The sequence below is a fragment of the Eptatretus burgeri genome, chromosome 4, assembly GCF_056783735.1.
Source record: "Eptatretus burgeri isolate ZD-2024b chromosome 4, Ebu_testis_v1, whole genome shotgun sequence".
In the NCBI taxonomy this organism is placed as follows: Eukaryota; Metazoa; Chordata; class Myxini; order Myxiniformes; family Myxinidae; genus Eptatretus; species Eptatretus burgeri.
The window spans coordinates 67,915,611-67,928,980 of NC_140964.1; the positions used below are offsets into that span (position 1 = coordinate 67,915,611).

The 13,370-nt window shown below is 43.6% G+C and overlaps 1 protein-coding gene across 1 annotated transcript in view; it reads right to left on the minus strand.

Moving 5' to 3' along the window:
• The window catches only part of GARS1 (glycyl-tRNA synthetase 1), a 52,718-nt gene that overhangs the window by 18,830 nt on the left and 20,518 nt on the right, over positions 1–13,370 (minus strand). The window contains exons 11-12 of the mRNA XM_085878546.1: positions 1,073–1,181; positions 567–711 (exon numbers count right to left, since the gene is read on the minus strand). Of these exons, the coding sequence (XP_085734672.1) occupies positions 567–711; positions 1,073–1,181 (254 nt within the window). The remainder of the gene's footprint in view (positions 1–566; positions 712–1,072; positions 1,182–13,370) is intronic.

Below are 13,370 nucleotides of genomic sequence, written 5' to 3' on the forward strand. Positions count from 1 at the left end.
AAGTTTCCCCTTGATTTGTCCAGCCGTTCTGGAGAAGACGATTTTTATAGGTTTTCGGGTAAATCCAATATGACTGCCAAACCATGTGACCGAAGACGTCATCAAATTTTTTTTCTATGGACCATTTTATCCTGAGATGACCCTCAAATTTTCATACACATCAGATGTAGCATTCTGCAGAAGCAATTATGACATCATAACGAAGGCACCTCTGACGTCATTTTTTTTTTTTTAAATCACGTTCCCCATGAGTACTTGCCATGTGCCAAGTTTTAATTTTTCCTTGGTGTGGATTCAGAGATACAGAGGTGCAAAGTTTTTCTGTTTTTCCAACATGGCTGCCACACCACGTGACCTATGACATCATAATTATCAATGAAACATTCCACATGAGAAGCCGTTCCGATGGTGAAAATTTTGTCTCAATCCAACAAGCGGTTGCAGAAAAAAACACGAAAATTCTGTGCGAAGAAACAGACAGACAAACAAACAAAACCAAATGCAATGAGCTCTCCTTCGGCGAGGGTAGCAATTCTCTATTTCCACTTTGCCTTTGCACGCCTTACCCTTTGTCCTGCATTTCCTTCTCAGATGACTCGATAAAGCATGGATCACAAGCAGCCAGGAAGTCTGTGACTTGACGAGCATCCTTTTTGAAGGCCTTGCCTACTAGGCTTTTGTTTGGTTCAAACTGCACTACATCCACCGTCTTGTGCGAGGCTGTCAAGGGAGACTGGTCTAAACGAGCATGTGCAGTGCATGAAATGAGTTAACCAAGCATTTCAACACGAGTGGATGAGTGGCAAAAAGGAAAGGTTGGGGGAGGGAGTCAGTAAGACAAGAAAAGAGCAGGAGCTGGTATTGTGGAGAGCAAGAGGACGATGGCAGGTACCATCGAAAGAAGGGAGGGAGAGGCCAAGACAACAGGAATGGGGAGTGAGTTCCATAGAGAAGAACTTGTTTTGGAAACTGACAACACACTTTATAATCGATAACCTCATATGTTGCAAGAAAGGTCAGTGTGTGGAAGCTTAATGGTGAATTGGCTTCACCGAGTGGACAGGAAAGGATATTGGCTCTGTTAGTAGTTTCTCAGCCACAAGCGGCACTTTGGTGGCACGGGTGTGGCATTGCAAGTCGTAGCAAGAGCGGTCAGCGCAGCCCACAACTTCAATCCAGCCCTAGGAAGCAGAAAAACATCACAGGTCAGGGGAGGGCAAGGAAGATGGAACAAGGGTCAAAGTGCTTAGGGGGCATCCACATCATGCAAATGCAACAAGAACTAGAAGGACACTCGGTAGAGCACATACCTCCACCACGCAAGGCCTGATCCACGAGAACATATTGGGCCCAATACATTTTTGAAATATCGTGTTATACATACATACATACATATATATATATATATATATATATATATATATATATATATATATATATATATATATATATATATATATATATATAAATATATATATATATATATATATATATATATATATATATATATATATATATATATGAAAAGAAAAAATATATATAGCCTGGTGTGTTGGCGCAGTGGTTTGGGCAGCGGCTTGGGATCCAAAAGGTCCTGAGTTCAAACCCCGTTGGGCCACTGAATTAATACACCAGGGGGTTGACTCAGCCCGTCATCCTTCCGAGGTCGGCGAAGTGAGTACCAGTGTACTGGGCCGGTGTATACCCCGGTTAAAATAGGTGTACCATATCCCTGTGTCGTAAGAGGTGACCAGGGTTGCGTCAGGAAGGGCATCTGGCGTAAAACATGTGCCAAATCACTATGCGGATCATACAGATGATCCGCTGTGGTGACCCCGAACGGGAGCAGCCGAAAGAAGAAGAAGAAGAAGAAGAAGAAGATGAAAAGAAAAAAATATATATATATATATATATATATATATATATATATATATATATATATATATAAAAATATGGTTTTTGGCCCTATCGCACAGTGGTGAAAAATCACTTTAAAAATTAAATTCTCGCATCCAGATCTTTACCAAAATTGAATCACTTCTTCCTCGTCACACATCCAACGTGTCCACCAAGTTTCGTCCGAATCCATCCACAACTTTTTGAGCTATTGTGCAATATATCATTTTTGGCCCCATCTCTCAATGGTGAAGAATCACTTTAAAAATTCTAGTAGCGGGATCCGGATCCTCATAAAAAAATCTAATCAGTTCGTCCTTGTCACACACCCAACCTGTCCACAAAATTTCATCCGGATCCGTCCACAACTTTTTGAGATATCCTGCTCATAAACAAACAAATAGACAGACAGAAAGGGGTGAAAATATAACCTCCTTCACCTTTAGTGGTGGAGGTACAAAGAGCAATCAGTGACTGCAGACCCTCGCCAGGACTTGTTTTGTGTGGTGTGTTGTGTGGCATTTGTGTACTGGTGTGTTGCGCAATTAATGAGACATAATTAGAACTGCCACTTTGTAACTGCTGGCAGGGATAACCAGGTACCAAGACGTCCCACTTTGATCGGACACCTGACCCTGACCCATTACGTTTTTTTCTTATTATTCAATGGATTTAGAATGGGATTAAAATACATTCAACTCAAATCAAGTGCAAGACCAAGTATGTACAGTCCGGCATTGGAGTAATCAAAAGGAACCAAAACAAGCAAAAAGCAAAGATGAAGTCATCAGGAGGAACCTGGATAGGATTCACATTTCAGCTGCTACTCCTCTACCCTCAAATCCATCCAGGCACAGTCAAGTGAGCTATATTAAAAATAAAAAATAAACCAAAGTCACCCGCAGGGTGACCCGTATCTTGCCAAAAGGTGATCACGTGTGACTTCTTTAAGGTCACACTGAGGTGAACAGAGCTGCTATCCACCAGGAGCGACTCCCTGAGGAATATCTGCCAACGAGAGATTCTGATGAGAATCGTTCTAGAGTTACCATGAAAAATATGCTTTTGCCTCATAACGTCACCAAATGACGTCATAATGTCTCAAGCTTGACATACCTAGAAAGCACTCATCGAGGTGTTCAATTTGAGGTATGACACGATATGGTTCCTAAAACTTGAAAATTTGACCTTGGGGTCAAATATGTTTGACCTTCGGCGCTAACCATGAAGGTCAAGGCCAATCGCCACCAAAAATTAATCAGCTGAACGCCAGACCATGAACTATATCCCCATGAAGTTTGAAGACGATCCGATCAAAATTACTCAAAAAATAAGGGTTTCGTCGACTCCCCTGATTTGCGACAAAGTGACCTTGACCTTTGACCTTGAAAATTTTGTACGCTGAAAGGGACCTCTATAGGCCTCTGATATGCGAAGTTACAAAAATTTCCAATGATAACTATGCTCTGCAGAATTTTTTATACGTGATTACAGACAAACAAACAAACAAAAAAAAAACATACAAGCTGACTAACATATCTTGCAAAAACTTCATTTTGGCAAGATAATAAAAAACCCCAGATCAAATATTTAAATATTTCTGGCTGCCAGACAATGTGTCCAATCAGGATGAAATTTAAAACATTTATTCACCATCACTACTAAATCATAATTGTAAAGTTTCACGTTGATTGATTAAGTGGTTCCAGAGAAAACATTATTTCATATTTTTCTTAAATCCAATATGGCTGCCAAACCATGTGACATCAATTGTTCCTTCACAACCTTGTACACGCATGCCTTGGGGAACATTTGTATGAAGTTTCCCCTTGATCTGTCCAGCCGTTCTGGAGAAGAAGATTTTTTATATGTTTTCGGGTAAATCCAATCTGGCTGCCAAATCACGTGACCTATGATGTCATATGTGTGAACCTTTTGTTCCTCTTTGTTCCTCATGGATGGGACAGTGGTCATATGTGTAAAGTTTTGCCTCGATCTGTTCAGCCATTTTGGTGATTTGTGAAGGTTAAAAAAACAAAAAAATTTAAAAAACAACAACAATATGGCTGCCGAATCACGTGACTGATGACATCATCAAAAAAATTTGTGGACCATTTTATCCCAAGATGTTGTTGTTCGTCTTTCGGCTGCTCCCGTAAGGGGTCGCCACAGCGGATCATCCGTTATGATCCGCATACTGACTTGGCACAGGTTTTACGCCGGATGCCCTTCCTGACGCAACCCTGGTCGCCTCTTACGACACAGGGATAAGGATTGGGTTTCACCATGATTCTGGGCTGCCCTACACCCTCTCATCACGCGGCCCAGTGCAGGGATCCCGTCCTCAAGCGATCCTCCAACCCAAGCCTCCGAGTAGCCGGATTACAGGCGCACGCCACTACGCCCAGTTCATTTTATCCCAAGATGACCCACAAAAATTTTCATACTGCTCAGATGTAAAGTTCTACAAATGCAATTATGACGTCACAATGAAGGCACCTATGATGTCATAAAAAATATATCACACTTTCCCCTACAAGGAGGAGGAGGAGGAGGAGGACTTGCTATGTGCCAAGTTTCAATTTTTCCCATCATCGGTTTCAGAGATCGAGAGAGCTAAAGTTTTTCCAACATGGCTGCCACACCACGTGATCTACGACATAACTTCATTAAAACATTCGACATGAGGAGTCGCACCAGTGCTGAAAATTGTCCCAATCTGTCAAGCGGTTGCAGAGAAAAACACGGATGTTCTGTGCGTACAAACAAAAAGACAGAAACAGACAGACAGACAGACAAACAGACAGACAGACCCAAATACAATACTCTCTCTCTTTTGGTGAGGGTAAATATCCTTCCCCCTCCTCTGACTCAATGCAACACTTTTCTCTTCCAACCTTTTCTCCCTTCCTCCCATTCCCTTCCTTTTTAGTATTTCCCATTAACCACTTCACCACCAACATATATAATATGCAGGCAGCTGATGCTGACATGATCATCGCATCAACACAACGATTCAGACAATGATCCAGGGAAATGTCACACATCATCCACATCTCAAAGGAACAGGAACAGGAAGGTGAAACGCGTGGTGCAGTAGATTGCATCACGTGGCTGCAAGAGCGATAAGTGTAAACAGTTGAAATCGGGAAACATTTCAGGAAGCTTTAACAGTGAGCAAGGAAAGCAGTTAAAAAATACAAAGGGGGGAGGGAACAGGGGCAGAGAGGGGTTGTTACTCTCAGGGCAAAGACATCATTTTTTTTTCTGGGTAATGACCGATTTGGGTTGATTCCACATGATAGTGGACATCACCAGAACAAGAGCGAGAACTGCTTTGCAATACGTCACCTCCCAGTCCCAATCAATGCTTGTATATTTGGGCGGTGTATAGTGGTGCGTTTGGTGGCAAAAATAATAAATATACCCATCAGAGATGGGGAATCCCCCGCCATTGAAACATTTTTTTTAAGATGGCCGCCCCAGTCGGCCATCTTGGATCCGGCCACGACCAAAATCAATAGGGTTCTTCCTTTTCAGGTGGTACATGTCAAGGGCGTAGCCAGAGGTCCAAAAGCGACGAGACGAAAAGAGGTGAACTTAGTTGATGTCACCGTGTGCGTTGCGATAGGGATGGGGGGGGGCACTGATAGTGTGATTCTAGTTCTGTGACAGTATATATCTGGTTGGCCAAATCTGTGAAAGGATGTTCATGATCAATATCCTGCAAACACAATAAGAAAGTAAACATAGGGATAATTTTATTTTCCTGTGTAATATTAGGGGGGGGGGTATTGTCCTATTTAGGTGTTGTGATAGGAGTGGAGATAAGAGTATTCAGAGCACTGCCGGGTAGCTTTGATAGTTTACTCCCCAGGGAGCTCAGATGGCTTGAGGGCTCAGGGCAGATCATATTTCAGGAAATGAGCGACGAGGAAACTGCCTCGTCTGCCTCAGCCTGGCTACGCCACTACATGTGACCCAAATTTCAAATCGATATGGCAAACAGTTTATGAGTTATCGCACTCAGCTATAAATGTTGACGCCCAGCCAGCCGGACGGACGACCCGGGTGACAACAATATCCCCCTTCCGCCATGCGGCGGGGGATAAAAAAAACAAGACAACGAGCATTCAGAGATTGCAGACTCTCGCCAGGACTTTCTTTGTGTGTTGTTTGTGTAGTTTTGTGCAGTGTATTTTGTGTGGTGTGTTTGTGTACTGGTGTGCTCCATAATTAGCTTGAAGGGAACACGGTAGAGCGCATACTTCCGCCACGTAATGCCTGATCCACGAGAACAAATCGGGCCCAATACATTATTCAAATGTCATGCTATAACAGTACTATATCGTTTTTGGCCCTGTCTCTCAACGGTGAAGAATCACTGTAAAAATTAAATAAATCTCGTACCCAGATCCAGATTCAGATGTTCACCAAAATCGAATCAATTCATCTTTGCCACACACCCAAACTGTCCACCAAGTTTCGTCCAAATCCGTCCTCAACGTTTTGAAAGATCATGCTATATACCATTTTTGGGCCGAACAATGGTGAAGAATCACTTTTAAAATTAAATAATCCTCGTCTCCAGATCCGGATCCAGATCTTCAACAAAATCGAATCAATTCATCCTTGCCACACACCCAAACTGTCCACCGTGTTTCGTCCAAATCCGTCCACAACTTTTTGAAAGATCATGCTATATACCGTTTTTGGGCCGAACAATGGTGAAGAATCACTTTTAATTTTTAAATAATCCTCGTGTCCAGATCCAGATCTTCAACAAAATCGAATCAATTCATCCTTGCCACACACCCAAACTGTCCACCGTGTTTCGTCCAAATCCATCCACAACTTTTTGAAAGATCATGCTATATACCGTTTTTTGGCCGAACAATGGTGAAGAACCAACATACATTGATCCCCAGGCAGTTATCTCGTTAGTCTTCGTGCAGTCAGACCTTCCCCTCATGTCTAATGGGACGAAGTGCATTGCGTGGGTCTTATAGCGAGGTCTAATTATATCTCTATCTTCCATTCAATCCTCATTTTCATTCCAACCCTTTCCTTTTATCCATGATACGAATTGAAGCAGGCACCACACCCAGGCAGCCACTCCATGAGAGACTCTCCACCAACACTGTATAGGATGTGCATGGCGTGCCCTTTCATTTGAATCTGCATGCCGATTTACAACGGTGCTCACCTTGCTCAACCTCCGCTCACCAGAAGCACCAACATCTCCCGCACACAGGAAAAAAAAATCACCCTACGCCTCCACGCACCTCCGCATCGATACAATTTGCCACCAAACGAGTGTGCTGCACTGCCCAGGCCACTCGGACCGCACGACATGGGGAAGGACAAAGCACGGTAACAGCACCAGCCGCAGCTTGCCAGGGGTGCCCTGAAAGGGCTTGCAGGACAGACATGACCGTCGTCCAGTCACCAGAACACGGCCCGCGAGATCGGTGCAAGGCCACATCGCGCCGGATGTGGGAATGAGGCCACGGAGGACGGCGCGTCGCTTCGGATCATCACCCCACCCTTCGCCCGAGGCTTATAAAAGGCGGATCGCAAAGACGTCCAGCCTCTCTCATTCTCTTCCCTCTCACCTGCCTGCCTCGCATAGTCTCCGCCTGTTTGCCGTGCCCACTTCTCCACCTCTCTGCTTCGCCCTCTCTTCACTGCATCTCGTTGTCTGCCTGTCTGCATCTGCACTCGGGGTTGGTGTGCGACAGACGTTCTTCTGGACCAGTGCGGAGCACACATTTCCACAAGCCCCGTCAAAGTGATCAAGGAAGAGATAACGCGCCGACTCTTAAGGTGGAATCGCTCAAGCGGAGCATCTCCCAAAGAGTACTGGGTTGCACGGTCGGCTGACCGTGCCAGGTATTGAGAGGCCGTTAGCTCTCATCTGCTCTCCTTCCTTCTGGCTAACTAATCTTCATCGGGTTTGTGTGTGTATGTGTGTGTGTATGTGATGGCACCTGTCGTAGGCTAAGTTAAGATCGTAGAAGATATAATGGGATAAGTCTGCTTTTGTAAATTGCTTGCCTGTTGTTGCACCCCACGAATTCCTTGCAATCTCTGATGTACATAATAATAAACCGCATTCACTCTGCCACATACCATTCCTCGCAAATTGTAAATAAATGCTTTATATAGAAATGTTCCCAGCTCAATTTCGACTTTTCCATCATTGTTCCAGCATGGTTCATATCCTAGCTTAGCCAAAACATTATCCCCCAACGATCTGTTTCCGAGCTGGTAAGTCCTTGGCAGTTACACTTGGCTGCATCTGATCCGGTAAAGTGATCCAGTTTGAACAAGGCATACCGAAGGCGAATGCCCAGATAATTAGATCACATGACCATTTTAGATAACGCGTTTCCATTAGACGGAGGACCCTAAGTCACATAGTTGAGTTATTGGCATTCACGGTCAATTAGCGACCCGCGGTGTCAGTTATTCGTGTGCGATGGCCTGCAATTCCGGAGTCTTGTGGGAACCCGAGGTACATTTCCCCCCTCGTGGTCTTATCGCCCACGACCCCGGGGGTCCGCAACTATATATATATATATATATATATATATATATATATATATATATATATATATATATATATATATATATATATATATATATATATATATATATATATATATATATATATCTGGAAAAAATTAAGAGACCACTGCAAAATTATCAGTTTTTCTGGTTTTACTATTTATAGGTATGTGTTTGAGTAAAATGAACATTTTCGTTTTATTCTATAAACTACTGACAACATTTCTCCCAAATTCCGAACAAAAATATTGTCATTTAGAGCATTTATTTGAAGTAAATGACAACTGGTCAAAATCACAACAAAGATTCAGTGTTTTCAGACCTCAAATAATACAAACAAAACAAGTTCATATTCATTGTTAAACAACACAATACTAATGTTTTAACTTCGGAAGAGTTCAGAAATCAATATTTTGTGGAATAACCCTGATTTTCAATCACAGCTTTCATGCCTCTTGGCATGCTCTCCACCAGTCTTTCACATTGCTCTTGGGTGACTTTATGCCACTCCTGGTGCAAAAATTCAAGCAGCTCGGCTTTGTTTGATGACTTGTGACCATCCATCTTCCTCTTGATTACATTCCTGAGGTTTTCAATGGGGTTCAGGTCTGGAGATTGGGCTGGCCATGACATGGTCTTGATCTGATGGTCCTCCATCCACACCTTGATTGACCTGGCTGGGTGGCATGGAGCATTGTCCTGCTGGAAAAACCAATCCTCAGAGTTGGGGAACATTGTCAGAGCAGAAGGAAGCAAGTGTTCTTCCAGGCAACCTTTACGTGGCTTGATTCATGAGTCCTTCACAAAGACAAATCTGCCCGATTCCAGCCTTGCTGAAGCACCCCCAGACATCACCGATCCTCCACCAAATTTCACAGTGGGTGCGAGACACTGTGGCTTGTAGGCCTCTCCAGGTCTCCGTCTAACCATGAGACGACCAGGTGTTGGGAAAAGCTGAAAATTGGACTCATCAGAGAAGATGACCTTACTCCAGTCCTCTAAGGTCCAATCCTTATGGTCTTTTGCAAACCTCAGCATGGCTCTTCTTTGCTTCTCATTGATGAAGGGCTTTTTTTTAGCTTTGTACAACTTCAGTCCTGCCCGAAGGAGCCTGTTTCGAACTGTCCTTGCCGTGCACTTCACCCCAGCTGCCGTTTGCCATTCTTTTTGTAGGTCACTTGATGTCATCCTACGGTTGGTGAGTGACATTCAAATGAATTGGTGGTCATCCCGGTCAGTGGAAAGTCGTTTTCGCCCTCTGCCAGTCTGTTGCTTTGTTGCCCCCAATGTCTGCTGCTTGACCTTGTTCTTATGAACCGCCGTCTTTGAAATTTTAACTATGGAAGCAACGTGACGCTCACTGTATCCCTCTGCCAGTAAAGCCAGAATTGAACCCTTCTTTTCCTCACTCAAAACTTTTCTTTTCAACTCTTTTGTCATGGTTAATAGTTATTTTTTTGATTCCAATTACTTTTGAGGTTCAACTCGCACTGTTTTTGCCATCCAGCTGGTCCTATTGCAAGAGGATAGTGATGACCACAGCAGTGGTTTATATACTTTTCCTTGTTAAATGATTCGGTTCAGGTGATCACCTAATCAGTACCTCACTAAGTAGAATGAGGTGTGCCTGTGTTGGAATTCAACAGACACACACACGTGCACGCACGCACACACACATTTAAAAGCCATTTTTCCCGCTAAAGCAGGGGTTAGCCTTGCGGGCCCCATGACAATCTTCTCCACTTTACCCTATTTTCTGCATCTCCCCTTCTTAATCCCCTTGCCCACATTTCCGCTTCCACCACCTTCAACCAAGTTTTTCTCGGTCTTCCCCGTCCTCTACTTCCAACTACACTCATTTCCAACACTCCTCTCACCCAGTCACTTTCATCCTTCCTCAACACATGACCCAATCATCTCAACCTGTTTCTCTTCCCAACATCCACCACAAACTCTATTCCCATCATCTTCCGCAGGTCATCATTTGTCTTGCCCACAGCACACGGCCACTTCCCAGTCCTTTCCACCTCACCACATGCTTTACCACTTGCCATCACCTTCGTCTTTCCGATATTCACCTTCAAACCTTTTGCCTCCATACATTCCTTCCACTTGTTCATCTTCTCCTTCAGTCCATCCATACTCTCTGCAATCAACACCAGATCATCTGCATACAGCAGCTCCCACAGTAAACCCTCCTTTACCCTCCGAGCCAGCACCTCCATCACAACTACAAATAGAAGTGGACTTAGTACCGACCCCTGGTGCACTCCTACCCTCACCTCAAACTCACCACTGTTCCCATCCTTCGTCCTTACAGCTGTGCGTGCTCTCTCATACATGGCCATCACTACTCTGATCAACCATTCCTCCACTCCTAACTTCCTCAATGCCCATGCCATTACTTCGCGTGGGACCCTATCAAATGCTTTCTCCAGATCAACAAACCCAAAAAACAACTTCTTCCTCTTCTCCATGTACTTCTCCTGCAACTGCCTTACAATAAAAATTGCATCTGTCGTTCCTCTTCCTGGCATAAACCCAAACTGCATTTCGTCAATCTTTACCTTCTTCCTTATCCTCTTCTCCAACACCCTTTCCAACACCTTCATTCCATGCTCCAATAACTTTATTGCTCTATAGGAGCCACAGTCCAGAGGGTCACCTTTCCCCTTGTACAGAGGGACGAGGGTACTCAGTTCCCAATCCACTGGAATGCGGCCTTCTTTCACCACCAGATTACAGATCTCTGTCATTCTCTTCACACCCCAACTTCCCGCTGCCTTCAACATATCTCCCACAACTCCCGTCGGCCCTCCTGCTTTTCTACTCCTCATTGCTCTTATAGCTTCCTCAACTTCCTTCTCAGTTATCTTCTCTGCTGGTCCTAAAACCGGGTTACTCTCGATGTTGCTCTCCCATTCATTTTCTACATTCAACAGCCTTTCCATATAACTCTTCCATCTTCCTTTAATTCCATCTGAATCCACAACAATTTGTCCCACTTCATCCTTCAAGCAACTCACCCCCGTCACATCAAATCTCTCTCTCGCTATCTGCTTTGCGATCCTGAATACCGCTCTCTTACCCTCCTCCGAATCCAAGCGTTCTCCGAACATTTTCCTATGGGCCTCCTGCGCTTTTGCAACCTCTATCTTTGCAGCCTTCTTGGCTTCCTTATAACTTTCATGTGCAGCCTCTTCTTCCACCGTATCCTTTGCCTTTTGCCATTCCTTGAACTTCTTCCTCTTCTCTTCAATCGTCTTTCCAACTTCATCACCCCACCACCATGTTTCCGAGTGCCTCGGTGGTCCTTTTGTCCATCCACATACCTCACCAACGGCTCCCAATAGACTATCTTTCATTGACATCCAACCACTTTCAAGCTCAACCACATCATCCTCAATCATACCCAGCCACTCTCTTCATGCTTCCTTCACTGTCTCCTCTTCCAACCTCCACACCTTCATCCTCGGTTGGTACTTCACCCGCCGAATTCTCCGCGCACCTTTCACCCTTATATCGCAGACAACCAGGTGGTGCTGCGAAACAGTCTCCTCCCCTGGGATCACCTTTGTGTCCCGGAGGTTTCCCCTATCTTGCTGACGCACCATCAGGTAGTCAATGGTTGTCGTCGACCCACCTGACGTGTATGTAATAAGCTTATTATTCGCTTTCTGGAATTGAGTATTACAGATCAACAAATCAGCTCCATCAGCAAACTCCAAGATCCTTTCACCTTCTCCATTTCTCACACCATATCCATAACCCCCATGGACTCCCTCAAAACCGTCTGGACTCCTTCCCACATGTCCATTCAGGTCTCCTCCAACCACAACAACTTCCTCATCTTTCACATTTTCCATCAACTTCTCCATCGCACACCAGAACATGTTCTTCTCTTCATCGCTTCGACCGACCTGCAGGGCACATGTTTTGAGGTTTCGTTTCCTTTTGAGGCGATGTTTTAATGGCCGGATGCCCTTCCTGACGCCAACCCTTTTCGTCACCTCTTAAGACACGCAGGGATACGGTGTACCTATTCTAACTGGGGCACACACCGGGACACTGGAATGGAATGGCTGCCATACATGTAGAGATGCTGATTTAAAAATTTTTTGGAGTGGTCTCTTATTTTTTTTCTAGAGCTGTGTGTGTGTATATATATATATATATATATATATATATATATATATATATATATATATATATATATATATATATATATATATATATATATATATATATATATATATATATATATATATATATATATATATATATATATATATATATATATATATATATATATATATATATAGTGTTGCAGGTTGTGACCACAGTGCGGTCATTTTTTTTTTTACCTCCGCCACCGAAGGTGAAGGAGGTTATTTTTTCACCCCTTTCTGTCTGTCTGTCTGTCTGTTTGTTTGTGTGCAGGATATCTCAAAAAGTTGTGGATGGATTCGGACGAAACAAAACTTGGTGTGTCGCAAGGACGAATTGATTCCATTTTGGTGAAGATCTGAATCCGGATCTGGACACGAGAATTATTTAATTTTTAAAGTGATTCTTCACCATTGATAGATAGAGCCAAAAACGATATCGTACTGTAAAGCGTGATATCTCAAAAATGTATTGGGCCCGATATGTTCTCGTGAATCAGGCATTACGTGGCTGAGGTATGTGCTCTACCGAGTGCCCTTCTCGTTTTAAAATGTTTTATTACTTGTTTTTTTCCAAGCATGTCCACATGCCAACTGTTGCACGAAAACTGTCGAAGTGGAAATTTTTGTGTGATTACATTTTCATGCCGAGTGACACGAAAATGTGTTTGACACATGGCAATCTCAATGATGTTAACCATGTGAAACCCCAGCAAAAGCTTTTCAAAATGTCTCGAA